At 38.2% G+C, this 17496-nt stretch overlaps 2 protein-coding genes across 2 annotated transcripts in view; both read left to right on the plus strand.

The window, feature by feature from the left end:
* The window catches only part of RAB8B (RAB8B, member RAS oncogene family), a 95027-nt gene extending 89300 nt beyond the window's left edge, over positions 1-5727 (plus strand). Inside the window, exon 8 of the mRNA XM_043985907.1 lies at positions 564-5727. Within this exon, the coding sequence (XP_043841842.1) occupies positions 564-656 (93 nt within the window). The 3' untranslated portion in view covers positions 657-5727. The remainder of the gene's footprint in view (positions 1-563) is intronic.
* Positions 5728-13563: 7836 nt separating this feature from the next.
* Positions 13564-17496, plus strand: part of APH1B (aph-1 homolog B, gamma-secretase subunit) — a 42448-nt gene continuing 38515 nt past the window's right edge. Inside the window, exons 1-2 of the mRNA XM_043982600.1 lie at positions 13564-13791; positions 14617-14787. Coding sequence (XP_043838535.1) covers positions 13679-13791; positions 14617-14787 — 284 coding nt within the window. The 5' untranslated portion in view covers positions 13564-13678. The remainder of the gene's footprint in view (positions 13792-14616; positions 14788-17496) is intronic.

Raw genomic sequence — 17496 nt, forward strand, 5'->3', positions numbered from 1 at the left:
ACATTATTAAGTGATCTTTGGTAATGCAAAGAGATTGACTGATAAAAATCCAGCTTTACTGAATTTTTAACTGAATAAATTAAATGCTTTATGATGTGATAGACATCTGTATAAATATTTAGTTCTGGTCTCAGTGTACTTAATCACAAAACTACCTCAGTGACATACAATAGAAAATTTTGGTAGCATATTTTAACTTGACCACTGAACAAAACTTTTGAATATAATGCTACTGATACTTATTTTAGAATGCCAGGGGTGCTATTATAATTAGGTCTACATCCTATGTTCCATTGCCTGTTATTTCTTTAAATATGGGAACAAGAGCTTCCTGTTTAATACACTATTAATCTAAATGTTTTTTAACAAGACCTTTTATCCCTTTGTCTCTTGCAAAAAAAAAAAAGCCAAACAAACAACAGTCTGAAGAGTTTTGAAAGTTACCTTCTTACTAGCTTTTGCCAAATACCTTTTTAATATGATAGTTTAATTTTCTTGTAGGGTGTTGGGATAAACTATGACATCATCTATTGATTAATTTAATTCTATTTACTTCTCTTTAGAATGACAGCAATTCACCAGGGGCAGGAGGACCACTGAAAATAACAGAGAGTAGATCAAAGAAGAGCAGTTTCTTCCGATGTACGCTTCTTTGATAAACTCTTAATAATGGACTGCAGCACAGCTAGAAGAACTTTTCCTGCTTTTCCGAAAGCACAGGGTCCCATAGCCCCAGAGACACAATAGCACCAAGCTGCCACTGAGAGCTCCATGGAACTCAGACTTCTTTAAACAAAATACAACATGGATTTTGGCCATGTGATCTTTCAGCAGGTCAGGCTCCTCTTCTCAAACATGGAAGCAGTGAAGTGGAGACACACACAGGAGTTAACTTTTTGTTTGTTTTCTCGCCTGTTGCAAAAGCTGCTATCTTTCTTTTAACTTTGCACATCAGTGTTAGTCCTTGCCTGTTACAGCACAATCGTACACTTGTATTTGCACAGTTTTGTCTTGTGAGGTTCTTAACAGATTTGTCCATTTTCTGGGAAGTTTACAAAAGAGAAATTTTTAAATTTACACAAATTCAGAGCCTTCATCTGGTTCTTAGGAACATGTGTAATTTGTTGTATGTTCATTGAAAAGCTCCAGTCTTATGTAAATTTCTTAAAAAGAAAAGTTAAATGCTAATAAGGTTTTTTAAAATTCAAGAAAATGCACCTGTCTGTACAGAGGCTAGAATTTCTTCCTTTCTTTGGGAATGTAGGGCTTTGCTTCACTCTTGTCTATTTGACCACACAGATATTGGGAGTAGCTAAGACTATAATTTTCTAAATTGAAATCCTTTCTTCTTAGTTTTTAAAAACTGTTCTAAATCACTTTTACTTGACTATTCTAAAAATATTTGATGCAGTGTGGTGTAATGAAAGAAAGTTCAGCCTCAGAGTTCTGAAGACCTAAGCTCAAGTCCTGTGGGACTTATATGGGACTGTGAGCCTGCAAGCAATCACTTTACCTCCTAGTCAGTGCCCCAGGTTACAGACAAATTGCTAATCCTTTTTTTTCGGGGGGGGGGGGGAGAGGGGGGGGAGTTTCTCCTGCAAGAGCTCTCTACAGGTAACCACACCTGACTCCACCCCAGTAAACTTTCCTTTTTCCCCCAGTTTTTTTTTAGCCTCTTCTTCCCTTCTCCCTTGTCTTATTTCTTCACTTTCTATCCAATACTTTTTAACTTCCAAATGTGAGATTTTCTTAAAAATTGAGACCTCAAAATTTTTTTTTATATACAGTGGTATGGCTGGATTTTTTTTTTTAGTGGCTTATGGAAGCTCCTCCATAATACTATACTCGAAATCTTCTTCTTGGATTTGCAGCCCCTTTGCTTTTTTGGTATTTCCTTTATATTAACTATTTATAGCATAAACTCTGACCAGGGTTAGCAGGAATTCCTTTTAGCTTGCAGAAAGCTTACTTGTATAACGAGAGCAACCTGAGTAGATAATGTAACTTTGGGAAATTTTAGGGAGTTGGATTTTTAAAACACATATGTATAACTGGACTTAGTAAAGCCTCTAGTAAATAATGCCCTTTCAATCAAGAAAACAGCTATTTTCATCTGATCATGCCCTAAGTTAATAAATATAAAGGTTGATGGTGTTATTCAGGGCAAAGCCAACCAGAAGCTTTCCTTTCTCACTGAACACTGATTCCTGGTATATTCCGCAGATTTTTTTAAAGGAAAAAAAAACCTTCATGGAGCAGAAATAAGAGAAATTAGTGGTTATTAAGGTGCCAAATTCAGGTCAGCGCTAACCCAACAATGATGAGTGTTGTAACATAGAAAGGAATGATAAAAGGATGAATAGGTGAAATATATCTTTGTTAGTAAATTGTTTCTTTGTATACTTATTCTGCTTTACTACAGTCACTATCATAATTGATGGGTAATAGGAAAAAAATGAATTGGCTGTCACTACAGAGAATTTTGTTTCAAATAAGATTTGTCATTAGGATGCTTGGACTGGATTACCTTTCTCCATGTTTCAAAACTTATACACATTTCATCAGCAGTAAATATGCAGTAAATATTTCTGATTGATGTTAAGATCTTACTACTAAAAATCTCCAGTGTCATAGGACTCTGTAGTCACCTGTATAGAGTTGATGGTTTAGGTGTTATAGATGAAACACTGCTCCATATTGCTGTTTCTCATATAAAAATTAACTTGATTATAAATCACTATCTGTTATTCAGATGGATTTTTTTTAAAGAAAAAAAATCATGTTCAAAAACATCCCTCATCATTTTGTGTGTATACCTAACCCTTTTCTAGAAAAGGGTCAAGTCATTAAGTTTTCTGTAAGGTAGTAAAGTGCTTTCTATAAAGGCAAGTGTTATGACACCATTTATGAATGTAATTATCTTTCAGTAATTTACCTCTGACTATTTGGTGTCTTAATACTGATTTTTATCTCAGGGGTTGTCTGCAAACCAAAACTGACATATTCTATGGTTAGCAATGTTGTTGGTTTGTTTTTAATAGAATGCTTTGCCTTTGTTCCATTTTCTCTCTGGTTTTGTCCTGTATATGTTAATGCCTAGTCTCCATGAATTTTCCTCTGAAAGAGCCTGTGAAAGTTATGAGTCTAAAATTTTAGCTTTTTGAAGTAGCAGCCATTTGGGGTATTTGCTCTGTTGTATAAAAATAAGATGTCTTTGCTATTTTCTTACATTTAGCCATGCTAAATTGTATATAAATTTGAAGTGAGACAATAGGAAATTTCACTTTATGCATGGTAAAATGATCCAGTAAATATTTCATTTTGCTTAATAATGTTCATATAATACATTATTTTTTTTCTATTTGTAGAAGGATTTAATAACAGACAATTTTGTCTGTTCCCTGCTGAAACTGAAGAATTCTAGTTTCATGTGAACATTTTTTTGGTCTTATAAATAAAGTAAAATACAGATATTTGCAGCAGTATTAAGTGGTTCAGTGGCTGCACTTTATTATCAGTGTGCTAATTTTTTATACTGGTTGGTGTAGACCTTTTCAAATACAGTCTGAGAGAGTCAGACAATGAAAAAAATGTGCTGTATCTGAGTAGCATGTAAATCATTGATTGTACATTTCGCTGGGAACCTATTTTAGCTATATTTTACTTTAGAAAAACATAACGATAAATGATATGTTTTACCTGTGCATCAGTTCATAGGTGCTGCAGGTTTTCTTACTATCCATATGAACATTTTGTGCAGTCTTTGTAACCTTTCAGAAGACTATTATCTTTACTTTGAAGGACTTTTAAAAACTATACCTCAGTTTGAAAACTAGTATTCTAATATGTAGTAGAACAAAGGTGAGCCAGCTGTTATACATTTTACAAAATAGTAGATTTATGTTTTGTCTCGAATTAAAGGCATCACTAGTTTTTAGTGGACATTTAAGGGTTTAGACTAGAACCTGTTAAGTCCAATAATGCAAAAAACAATTATTCCATCTCTTTTTAAAAGTGTAGCTGTGCAATATAGGTAAACTTCTGCAAAAGTTCCTCCAAGATTACAGCTTAAATTTTCAGGTCCTCAATGGTAATTATCTCTGTTGTGGCTAATAAAGCTTTGAACTTATGATCAACAAATGAAACATTTATTCAGATTTTTTTCCTTCTTTCTTTTTCTTTGTATTTTCTTTTATTCATGACCAAGACTGTTTTATATATAAATTTACTACTTAGCCTTTGAAAATGATCTTTCAATCTTAATATTAAAACCGTGTTTGGTTTACTTATGTAAAATTTAGGTCATTTATTTCTAGTTGACTTTGCAAATGTCTCTTTTTAGAAAGAGCATTTCCTCTTCTTTTTTGCACCATCTGAAAGAAAAGGGATGCCTCAAACATGTGACCTACAGGAACAGGATGTTAGTGAAAATCATATTCTACAACTAGCAGTTTTACAGTAGAATTAAAATTTTTTTAGGCTAATAAAACTGATGTTTCTTGTTCACTATGAAAACTTATCTTTAATCTGACTTTCATTTACTGAAATGTGCAGATATAAAGCTCAAGAAAGAATTATTTGTAGTTATTTTCAGATCACTTCATCTCTTATGCTTGTGCCACATCTGATTGCATTTAATTATGCCAAGAAATAACATAATTTACATTTAATTGTCTTAGTTTCCACTGAATTTAATTATTACAGTGCATTCCTATGGCCTTACAAATGGGTGGTTTTTGTTCATTTGCAACTGACACTGCTGAAATAGGACTCCAACTTCTTTAATGCAATATATAATTTAAGTATCTGACTAAAAAACAAAACCCTAAAAGAAAAGGCTTAGTTTTTCAGTAGATTTGCCCTACCCTTTGTGTGTTTAAGCACATTTTATCTCTGCTCCAGAAGCTTAATGTGAAAAGCTCCTGCAGATAAATGGATTTGTTATGTGGTTAAATTTGTTTGAATCTAATCATTAACTGTGTACTGATACTGATGCTGTGTTCAAAAGAAAAAAAAAGAATTTTATTCCATGTCAACTTTTTTTACAACAATGTGTCTAAAATAAAGACTACATAATTATGAAATACTTTCCATTTCATAATGTTGTTTGAAATTTCCTTCTATCTACCAAGAATGGAAACAAATCTTAGCTGACATGTGACTGTATTCTCAGCAAAAGTGATGAGACACAATGCACAAGCTGCTCATTGCAATGGAGTTGTCTCCTAACCAGATTTCTGACTGTTTTGAAATAGCAAAGAAAGATGAGTGTTAATACAACTGCACAGAGAATCAAATACTTGAAGCCCATAAAGATGAACAGGGAAGCCATAAAGAAGATGGGTTTTCTTTTTAGTCTGATGGACAGAATAAAGTAAACATTTTCTGAAATGTAAATTATAACTTTTTTCCTTTGTAAGGCAAGGTTTAAGTAATGGGATGATTATCTAAAGATCATTTTTTATATGGGTAGGGCATGTTATGTGAGTCAAATAAAAAACCAAAAATTTGGATTCACAAATATTAGATTACAAGGAAAAAAGAAAAAAGATAGCAAAGAATAAAGTCTGGGAAAAGCAGGTCAAAAAATTAAATTTTAATTAAATTTTTTTCAAATGTGAGGGAGAAAAGGTTATTCCTTTTATATGATTAATTCATGAAACTTACCTATAGACTTGGATTATTTACTTTTGGATAGTGCTGAAAAGTTGAAAGGCAGAAAAAGTGATTGGCTCCCTAATTCATATGTGCTGGTTAATAAGTAATTCTGATCTATATAGAGGTTGTTTAGTCATTTTTTTTTAGTTGTGTCCAACTCTTCATGTCCCATTTCTTGGCAAAGATAATGCAGTGGTTTGCCATTTCCTTTTCCAGCTCATTTTACAGATGAGGAAACTGAGGTAAATAGGGTTAAGTGACTTGCCATAGGTTACCAAACTAGTAAGTGTCTGAGGCCAGATTTGAACTCAGGAAGATGAGTCCATAGAACAGAAATACATTTTAAGAAAATTTTGTAGAATGCTGCCTCTTAATTAAATGGCTAAATGTTTTGTTGGGTTTTTTCTGAGCAGAGTAAACTCTAAAATATATACAACACGAAAAGCTGACAAATATCAGAAAGAAAAATATTAGCTTTAAAAATACTAGCTTTTTTAAAGAAATATTTGACAGATGAGGAAACTGAGGCAAACAGGGTTAAGTGACTTGCCCAGGATCACACAACTAGTAAGTATCTGAGGCCAGATTCAAACTCAGGAAGATGGGTCTTCCTGACTGCAGGCCCAACACTATCCACTGCACCACTGTACCTGCCTATCCCATTGAGAATTAGCACACAACACAATCCAAGTATGGCCTTCCTCATATAGTACATAATCTGTGCATACACACTGCCTTTTATAAAAATAAACCATCTAGAAGCCTAAATCATCTAAAAAAGGCTTCATTTCCTTATATCACTATTTATTTATTCACAGGGCATGAAAATATTCTGTTTGAAAGATGTCAAACAAGGTATCTGATAGAGACTTCTACTGTGGGCTTCTTCAAATCCCTTCTTCCTCACCTTAAAATGAATCTTTATTCATTCTCTCCTCCTTCCTTCTTGTCTTAGAGGATAATATGACCTATATCCTGAAAAATGTTCATACATCTGTGCCCTTAATTCCATCTTTTCCTGATTCCTCCACAATTTTGTTCCATTAATCATCCCCAATTTCTCAGTCTCTGCTGGTTCCTTCTTCATTGTTTAAAAAACCCAGGTCTTCCCTATATGAAAAACCTGCCCTTCTTCCCTGAGAAATTACCTAACCAAACATTTAAAAAATGTGTCCTATATTCATTCATTGCCTCTACTTCTTTACCACTCATTCCTTAACCCTTTTCAACCTGCCTTCTGTTAATACCAGTCAAATGAAATGAGTTCCGTAGTTAACCAAATTCAGTGGTCTTTTTCAAGTCTTGCTCCTCTTTGGGCTTTTTGCAGCACATAATACTAGGTCCTGTGACAACTCCTTTTAATCATTCATCCTTTTAGTCTATCCTACATCTATGCCCCATAACTGGGTAGTGAGTGACAAAGTTGCCAGTTAGCACCTGTTTCCACACCCTGTATGAGGTCATGGCACCTCAGAGGGGTCTTGCCCTGATGCACAACTTCAGTCCTTTTTCAGTCACTGGGGGCTGGACAAATCTGAGTGAGCTCCTTGGCCTGACCCAGTTCCCAGTGTTCACAAACCTCTGTCTCCCTATACCAACTTGGACAGAAAAATGAGTCACTGTGACTTTTTCTTAAATTTCACCAACATGATTTGGCCTGGTGCATTTTCTAGATGTGTTTGGAGTTTGGGGGAGGAAGGAAATGGGCTGTAATTCTTCCTGTTACTCAATCTTTTGGCTCTGTCCCCTGCAACTAATCACTAAAATATAATGATTTCAACTCTCTAATCTTTCATATCCAGCCCCACGCCACCCCTACCCCCATTACTTCTGTCCCCAGTGCTATTTTTCTGGTTCAGATTCTCAACAACTCTTGCCTGAATTACTGCAACATGCTCCTAATTGGTCTTATAGGATCATATGCTAAGAGTTGGAACAGACCTTAGCAGTCATCTCATCAAGGGCCCTCATCTTACAGATGAGGAAACTGAGACATAGAGTAAGTGACCTGCCAGAGGTCACACAGGTATTAAGTATTTTTGTTTGTTTTGGTGAGGCAATTGGGGTTAAGTGACTTGCCCAGGGTCACACAGCTAGTAAATGTCAAGTGTCTGAGGCTGGCTTTGAACTCAGGTCCTCCTGAATTCAGGGCCGGTGCTTTATCCACTGCGCCACCTAGCTGCCCCCCAAGTATTAAGTATATTAAATTCAATGAATTAAGATATTAAATTAGGATTCAATTCTAGGTCATCAGAATCTAAACTTTGCTCTTTCTACTGGCTGTATCACACTTCTCAGTCTCCTCATCTCCAGTCTCATTCCAGTTCTTATAATCAATAAGACTTAGCTTTTTTAATGCATAGATCCTACCATATCACTGCTCTATTAATAGCAACAAAAACAAAACAAAATGGCTTCCTATTTCATTCTGAATAAACTTCAAACTCCTGGCTATCCTGGCCTTCAAGGCTCTGTTTCCAACTCATTTTTTTTTCCAACTCTTTTTTTGTTTGTTTGTTTGTTTTTAGTGAGGCAATTGGGATTAAGTGACTTGCCCAGGGTCACACAACTAGTAAGTGTTAAGTGTCTGAGGCCGGATTTGAACTCAGGTACTCCTGACTGCAGGGCCGGTGCTCTATCCACTGCGCCACCTAGTTGCCCCTTCCAACTCATTTTTAAAGCCTTATTTCACACTACTTGCCTTCATGTTCTCTATATTTGAGCCAAACTTGATGGTTTGATGTTTAAATCATGTCCACTTATACTAGAATAAAGCCCTCTCCTTCATCTTCACTTGCTGACATCCAAGCTTAAATGACAGTCCCTTTCTTGAAGCTTTTCCTGATCTTCCAGTGAGGAATTTTTCTTTCTCCTGAACTCTCATAAACACTTTAGCCCCTTTGGTGCATTTAAAAAAACCTGTATTTGACTTGTATCTTAATCTTCCCTCCTAATTGCTAGGTTATCTATCACCCCTACTGCCTAGCACATAGTAACTACACAAATGATTGTGGAATGAAAAATAAATTATCTTATTTAGAAAGCATATAATCATTAAGAGATCCAGGGGCAGCTAGATGGCGTAGTGGTGAGAGCACTGGCCCTGGAGTCAGGAGGACCTGAGTTCAAATGTGACCTCAGATACTTAACACTTACTAGCTGTGTGACCCTGGGCAAGTCACTTACTGCCTCACTTTAAAAAAAAAAGAGAGAGATTCTATTAATTGTGCTAATAAACTGATTTAGTGCACTTTACTGGGTTTTTTTTTTTATTATCATGTAAGCAATGGTCACAGGAGAAAGAAACCTAAAGAATTTCAGATATGGTAAGCATAGCAACTACTACAGTTACATGTTTAGAGTTTTAGAGAAAGCAGATATTTAAAATAGGTGCCCTAGCAATCATCAGAAAAATGTTTCAGGTCATCTCTGAGCCAGGACTGGGAACTGGCATCTAAACCTGGTCTTACTGTTCTGTGATCCTTAGGTAAGTCACCTCTGTAGATCTCAGCCCCAGTAAGGATCTGCAAAATGAGAGAAATGAATTTGATTTCCAAGGGTCTTTTCAACTTCAATATTCTGTAATCATATGAAACAGTGCTTTGATTTACCTAATAGAGCTTGTAATATCCTGTGTTCAGAAATTGTTCCTGATGTAGTAAAAACTGCTATCATTTTTGCATTTGGTGTTATGTATTTTAAAAATACATATATTTATACAATTTGGAGGGGGGCGGGTTAATGGGGCTTAAGTGACTTGCCCAGGGTCACACAGATAGTAAGTGTCAAGTGTCTGAGGCTGGATTTGAACTCAGGTACTCCTGAATCCAGGGCCAGTGCTTTAACCATTGCACCATCTAGCAGTCCTATACATTTTTATTGTAAATACAGCTTCATGGTAATATTTCCTATTTTCCTGTCTATGTATATAGGGAACAAACAAGGAATTAACATGGTTACTTTTCAAAGAAATTAAATAATAGTTTATCCTTCCTCATGACCTACTTTTTCTCTTTTATACCCATTATATTCCCTTTTCCTCTTGCATTGTACTTTCTGTAATCCAGTATTGCTCTTAGGGTGGAAAATTCAGTTTAATTCCACGAGTATTTAATGACAACTTGTCATTCTCTATCCTGTATTAGACTGATTTTTTTTTTAAGATTCTATTGTACTATAAAAATAAAGTACCTAGTATGGCTAATGAGACCAAGGCTATAAGGTTAATTCAAAAATGATTGTTAACTTTAGTCTGTTTGATGGCCATAAAACTCAACTTGAAATACTACTAGCTGTTTCTCTCTTACTCCAAACCCTTCTCCTCTCTTAAGTTTTCCATTCAGTACTGGCTTGTACCTCTCCTCAAAATGGAAAACTTTTAGAGTTAACATTTTAAAGAATGGTTCTTCTGCTTGATATAATGGAAGTGTAGTGGTAATAGGGATGGATTTAATTGATAAAATTGATCGTGAGGTGCCCCAAAAGAATTACAAGAGGGGGCAGCTAGGTGGTGCAGTGGATAAAGCACTGGCCTTGGATTCAGGAGGACCTGAGTTCAAATCCAGCCTCAGACGCTTGACACTTAACTAGCTGTGTGACCCTGGGCAAGTCACTTAACCCTCATCGCCCTACCAAAAACAAACAAAAAAGAATTACAAGACTCAAGGACTCCGTTTCCTAAGTTTTATTAGAATACTGTGAGGCTAGGGGGAAGCTAGGTAGTGCAGTGGATAGAGCACTGGACCTGGATTCAGGAGGACCCGAGTTCAAATCTGATCTCTGACACTTGACATTAGCTGGGTGACCCTGGGCAAGTCACTTAACCCCCACTGCCCTGCAAAAAACAAACAAAAAAAAAAACAGAAACAGAATACTGTGAGTCCACAGGGAGAATACCATAGGAGAAAAGAAAAGGTTATCTCAAATAGGGAAAGGAAAATGGTTATATTTATAGTGAGAAAAAGTAGGTTATCTCCTCATTATCTTAATCTCCTCCTTAAGAAGGTACATGGGGGGCAGCTAGGTGCCACAGTGGATAGAGCACAGGCCATGGAGTCAGGAGGACTTGAGTTCAAATCTGGCCTCAGACATTTAACACTTACTAGCTGTGTGACTCTGGGCATGTCACTTAACCCCAATTGCCTCACTAAAAAAAAAAAAAAGAAGGTACATGGGAGGTTTTATCCTAATTTGGACTTTCTGGAGTCCCAATACATCCTCCAAGGTGGGTACCTTTTTCCCTGGAGGTGTGTTTTTAGGGTTTACATGTCATAAGGTGAACCTAAGGACACATTTGGCCTTTTCTGTGCATGTTATCAAAGACATGTTTAAACTTGTCAGACCCAGAGGGTCTCTGTGTTTTTGATATCTCTTTACTTAAGATCTGGTTTCTAGGTGTCCTGTCATCTAGGAATATTAATGGCTATTAATGGTTAATAGTCCCTAGTTACTGTCTCTGTTGATAGTGAGGGTTGATAGGGACTTGAACCCTCTTGGTTACTGTACTGTTGATGAGAACACAAACCAGGGCAGCTAGGTGCACAGTGGATAAAGCACCAGCCCTGGATTCAGAAGGACCTGAATTCAAATCCAGCCTCAGACACTTAACATTTAATAGCTGTGTGACCCAGGGCAAGTCACTTGACCCTCATTGCCCTGAAAAAAAAAAAAAGAAAGAAAGATAAGAACACAAACCTTAGTTTCTTTGTTAACCCTTTTAGGTACTATTGATAAGGACTCAAGCCTCAGTTTATCTGTTAACCCTTTTAGCTACTATTGATAACTCAAGTCTTAGGTTATCTGTTAACCCTTTTTAGCCTCCTCCATCAGAAGGAGCACTGGATTTAAAGTACAGGTCTTCTATTTTGTGTATCTTTTTTTTTTTAGTGAAGCAATTGGGGTTAAGTGACTTGCCCAGGGTCACACAGCTAGTAAGTGTTAAGTGTCTGAGGCCACATTCGAACTCAGGTACTCCTGACTCCAGGGCTGGTGCTCTATCCCCTGCACCACCTAGCTGCCCCTATTTTGTGTATCTTGGCATATGGAAAGGAATGGAGTACAGGTATTCCACAGAAATGGCCCTTTTGTCTTACTGGAATAGTTCAAAAGCCCCAAACTGCTTGGATGATTGGTTAACTATATTTAATATTTTTATGCTAAAACTAGTCATATGTTTAAGGTAAAGAATTAGAGGGGAAGGGGCATGGATCCCCAAGCACAGCATCATAGTGAGGCTCCAATATGCCATAATTTTCAAACCTATGTCAAAAAAAAAAAAGAAAAGCAGAATAATGACTTACTACATTATGCAAACTTTGCTGTTTCTTCACACCTATTTGACCCTGACAAGTTATTTCATTTGTAATCTGTTTCCTCATTTTGTTTCTGCAAAAATGAGGACAGTGGTCATGGATCACCTTTGGTAATCTGATAAAGCCTATGGCCCTATTCTTAGAATACTCTTTTAAAGGCATAAAATAAAATGTGCAAGATTACAAAGGAAAGCAATTATATTGAAATAGTTATCAAAATAGTTAAAAAAAATAAGTTCACTGATCCAACCATTCTGGAGAGCAGTTTAGAACTATGCCCAAAAGGCTACTGGGTTGTGCATACCCTTTGATCCAGAAATACCACTACTAGGTCCCTATCTCAAAGAGATTATAAAAAAGGGAAAAGGACCCACATGTACAAAAATATTTATAGAAGTTCTTTGCTGTGGCAAAGAATTGGAAATGGAGGGGATGCCCATCAACTGGGGAATGGCTGAACAAGTTGTGGTATATGAATGTAATGGAATACTATTGTGCTGTAAGAAATGATGAGCAGGTGGATTTCAGAAAAACCTGGAAAGACTTAAGAGGATTGATGCTAAGTGAAGTGCGAAGCACAAGGAGAACAGTGTCACAGTAACAGCAACATTGTGTGATCATCAACTGTGATAGACTTAACTCTTCTCAGCAACACAATGATCCAAGAAAATTCCAAAGGACTCATGAAGGAAAATGTTCTCCACATCCAGAAAAAAGAACTGTGGATTCTGAATGAAGATTGAACCATACTGTTTCTACTTTTTTTTTTTAGGTTTTTCCCTTTTGTTCTGATTCTTTTTTCACAACATGACTAATGTGGAAATGTTTAATGTGACTGTACATATATAACCTATATCAGATTGATTTCTGTCTTGGGGAGGAGGAAGGAGAGGAAGGAGAAAAATTTGGAACTCAAAATCTTATAAAATGAATGTTGAAAACTATCTTTACATGTAACTGGGAAAAAATAAAATACTATTTAAAAAAAATAAGTTCACCCACCCTAGGACTGCATAGCATGTTTCTGCATCCCTAGACCTCTTCCTTATCAATGCAAAGAAGTTTCAGGAGTGATAAAAGGTCGAGTGGCTAACAAACATAGACATTCTCCCGCCCGCCAGCCCGCCCTCAATGAGACAAAGTCTAGGCGGCGGCGATAAGAGTAAAGGTGGTGACTACAAAATCTCGAGACCTTCTCTTCTCCCCTCCCCCCTTTACACCAATTTTCCTTCTTTCGGGTAAAGTTACGTAGAGATAAAAATCCTTCATTCTCCCTCCTCCCCTTCTTTAGTGTATGCAGTGATAGGAGTAAAGACAGCGGCTCCCCCAACTTCAGAGACCTCTTCCCTCCTGCCACGACGTCTATCGAAGCGCCGCGCTAAGGGCTTCTCGCTTCCAGCCGGGGAGGTGGGGCTGGGGCGCGGTGGAAGGGCCTCCGTGGCGCGCGGGGGCGGGCCCGGGCCGGGCCGGGGGTGGGGTTACAGGCCGGCCGCGGCGCGGGGAGGGCGCTCTGTAGCCGGCCGTCTCGGTTAGCCCCGCGGCCTCTCCGGAGGTAATGGTGAGGGGGGGTTCGGTTGGCCGCCCGCTCACCTGGGCCCCGCCGGACACCGCCCCCTCCTCCGCCCCCGCCCCCGTCCAGCGCCGGCTGAGTGCTGGGCCGCCTCGAGCCGCCGCGCGCCGCTACCGCCTCCGCCTCGGTCCCAGCCGCCATGACGGCCGCCGTGTTCTTCGGCTGCACCTGCATCGCCTTCGGGCCGGCCCTCGCTCTCTACGTCTTCACCATAGCGTCTGACCCGCTGCGCATCATCTTCCTCATCGCCGGGTGAGGCAGAGGCTGAGGCGGCCCAGCGGGCCCGACACGACCCAACCCGACCCAATCTCAGCCAAGCCGGGGTAGCGCCGTGGCGCTCCCTGGGGCCGCGCAGCCCTGCAGGGGCCCGGCCTCTGGGAGCCTCGCGAGGAGCCCGGGCCGCCCACTCTGGACCGGGGAGAGGGGGCGGGAGGGGAGAAGCGAGACCCCACCTCCTTGGGGCCTCCCCGGGAGGCGGTGCCGGGCTCTTTGCCCCTTCTGAGGCCTGCTCCCGAAAAGAGGATCACGGAATCCCGACAGGGCTGCGGGTGTCCGAGCCCATCCCCCACCCCTGTGATGCCTTCTGTAAACAGCACCCCGTTATCCCATCTCCTGGGATGCCTATAAATCCCAGTCCCACCGCGGCGGGGTCCGAAGGGGGGCGGAAACCACCTTTCAGACGCGCTCCAGAAAGAGTCCGCAGGCTACTGTGGTCTGGAATAGAAACATGTTTCAAAACCCCCTCCCCTTTGTTCCGATTGCCAGCGGGGTGCAAACCATCCTGGAGCCCAGACTTCCAGGTTACCTCCCTAACTCTGTGTGACGTTTATTTTGTAAATTAAAGTGAATTAAAATTTAAAAATAATTGTGGAGGAATAAAGTAACTCCTAAAGTAAATGAAGACAACCTGGGGTGTTTTAAAATTAAGAGATAGAAGTTAAATGCTCTAGAGCATCATTCTACTTCATTAAAAAAAAATCCCGACTAATCAAGTAGAATTAAAGGTGCTTTTTTTTAATAGTGCATTTTATTATTGTAACTACTTAAACTACATTTGTAAATTTTTGAAATTTTCAGAGCATTCTTCTGGTTGGTGTCTCTGCTGCTCTCCTCCCTCATTTGGTTCGTTGCAGTAAGCCTTAGTAGCACCAAAGATGAATCAGTGCAGAGGGGTTTGCTTATCTTTGGAGTATTGTGTTCAGTCATAATCCAAGAGGTCTTCCGGTTTGCATATTATAGACTTTTAAAGTAAGTTAATATTTTGCTTTGCTTTTTTAAAAAATGATTTTGAATACTGTGGTAAATTAGAGCCTTACTATATTGTTCTTGGAGATTCATGCCCTCTTCCCACCAGATTCTTGCTTCAGAGAATTTTTAGCATACAAATATAAAATATACTTAGTAAATGATCCATGGATTTTTTCATTCCAGAACTACTTTAGAAGGGCAAAGAGCCCTCTCTATGGTTTACCTGTTTCATTTATTTACATTTCTTACCCCCATCCTCCAACACAAAGATTCAAAAGCATAAACCATTTTTGTGACTACATTTTGTGAATAAATGTCCATCTATAACACAAAACAGAATTTTAAAAATACATTGCGGTATGATTTATAACCTAAACCATACATCGAATCACTTAGATGAAGGGGGAGGTGGCATTATTGATCTTGAAAACAAATTTAGAATTATTGGTTAAACTTAAAAGCTTGAATTTAGAACTAGAGCCTTTATTCTATGAGAGTTTTCAGAGAGGCATGAGATTGGCTTTGATTTACAGGACAGGCAATTAACAAGAATGTACTATGTGTCAGGACATTTGCTTGGCACTATGGATACAAATATAATGAAACAACACCTACTCTCAGATATATTGCATGAATTACCTTTCCTGAAGCAAGTTTTTATTTAGGGTTAACTCCTAGAGTTAATCAGAAAAATTACTAACTGGCTCCTTTGAAGGTTCTAGTAAGATCTTCTCAATAGTTACTCCATATTTCAGTCTTTGTCTTTTCAACAGTGAAACACTTTAGGTCCCAGGTGGAAACCAGGAATACTTTGCTTATATGCAAAACTCTGGGGAAAAGGATTTAAAAGTTATATCTTTGTTATCCTTAATAATATCTTAGAACAATGAACAAATACCTCAAATAGGAATTTGATTGGAATTCTTTAAAGATTCCCAGACTTGACTTTCCAGATTAACTGAGCAGGGTTTCTCCAACCTTAATGATGCTTCTAGCCCCTTATCTGAAATCTTACTTCGTTTCTGCCAAAAGTAAAATCTTTTCTTAGAGTTCAGTTCGATAAACATTTATTAGGGTACTGTGCTAAGTGTGAGAAGACAAATTTTAGGTTAAGACCTGGGCCTTTTCCTCATTGAATATTCAGGATAGTTTAGGGGATATTACATATAAAGAAGTAAATAATGCATAAAGATTGATGAAAAGTACAAAGAGAGCTTTAGATAAGGTGCTGTCAAGTATGAGAAGGGAAATTACTGACTGGAGATGTCTGGGAAAGCTTGCTTGAAAAAATGGCATGTGAGTTGTAGTTTAAAGGAAAGTTAAGAATTCAACCAACTTTGGGGCTAAGGGTCAAGGCAGGGCATTCCAAGCATAGAAAACAGCATGAACATATGCATCGAAGTGAGAAAGAACAGGATATGAAATGGAAATTAGTTAATGCAGTAGAAGGCAAGTATGTAATGTCAGAAAAGGAAGGGCCAAATGATGTAGGACCTTGAATACCAGGTAGAGGAATTTAAACTTTCCTTGGCAGGAAATGGAGTGCTATTGAGGGGTTTTGAGCAGAATTGTGACATGACTAGATTTGTACATAAGGAAGATTAGTTCAGCAATAGTGTAAAGGAGGTAAAGTACAGCTGTTTATTTTTGTATGACCTACAAGCTAAGAATGGTTTTTATATGTTTAAATAAAGTTTTATTGTATTCAAAAATATAAAAATTATTCTCATCTTGCAAGCCATACCTTGCCCAGTTCTTTTATACAAAGCTTGCTTCAGGGTTTTGAACATAGGAAACTGGGTGTTGCCACTGACAGAAATAATTCAATTAATCAGTCAAATTTTTATTAAGCCCCTACTATGTGCCAGTCACTGTGCTAAATCCTGCAAATACAAAACCAGAAGAAAAGCAACCCCTACACTCAATGAGTTTACAGCCCAATAGGAGAGACAATATATGAATATACATTTTGTGTGTGTGTGTGTGTCTGTAGTATGTATGTGTACACATGTAACTAATTATATATAGCAACATAGATTGTATATATAGTCACATATTGTCTCTCCTATTGGACTGTGTGTGTGTATGTGTCTCAAATACAAAGTAGTTTTGAGAAAGAATGTACTAGTAGGTGAATGGGAAAGGAGAAGGAGGGTTTGGGAAAGAAAGGCTTTGTGTAGAAGGCAAAGCCTATACTGAGTCTTTAAGGAAGCCAGAAATCCTAAGAGGTGGAGGTAAGGAAGGAATACATGCCATTCTGCACAGCCAGTACAAAGGCATCGGAAAGAAATTGGAAAATGTTTTTCTATGTGGAAAACAGTACACCAATAAGGCTGGATTATATAATGTGTGGAGAGGTATAGAGTGTAATAAGACTGGCCAAGTAGGAAGGGGCCAGGTTTTTAATATCTTTAATTACCAAAATAAAGGAGTTTATATTTGATCCTAGAGGTAAGAGGGAAGCCATTGGAGTTCACTGGGGTAGTGGAGTGACATGGTCAGACCAGTGCTTTAGGAAAATCACTTTGGTGGCTTGTGGACGATGGATTAATGTGTCAGAAGGCTTGAGATAGGGGATAGGGGAGATAGCCTTCAACTACAGTGGTGGTTGTGTGCATAGAAAGAAAATGTATATGAAAAGATCTGGTATACCGATTGTATGTGTTGGATGCTTGAAGAGTTAAGAATGATACTGAGGTTGTGAACCTT

The sequence above is a fragment of the Dromiciops gliroides genome, chromosome 2 (assembly GCF_019393635.1).
Source record: "Dromiciops gliroides isolate mDroGli1 chromosome 2, mDroGli1.pri, whole genome shotgun sequence".
NCBI classification, from domain to species: domain Eukaryota; kingdom Metazoa; phylum Chordata; class Mammalia; order Microbiotheria; family Microbiotheriidae; genus Dromiciops; species Dromiciops gliroides.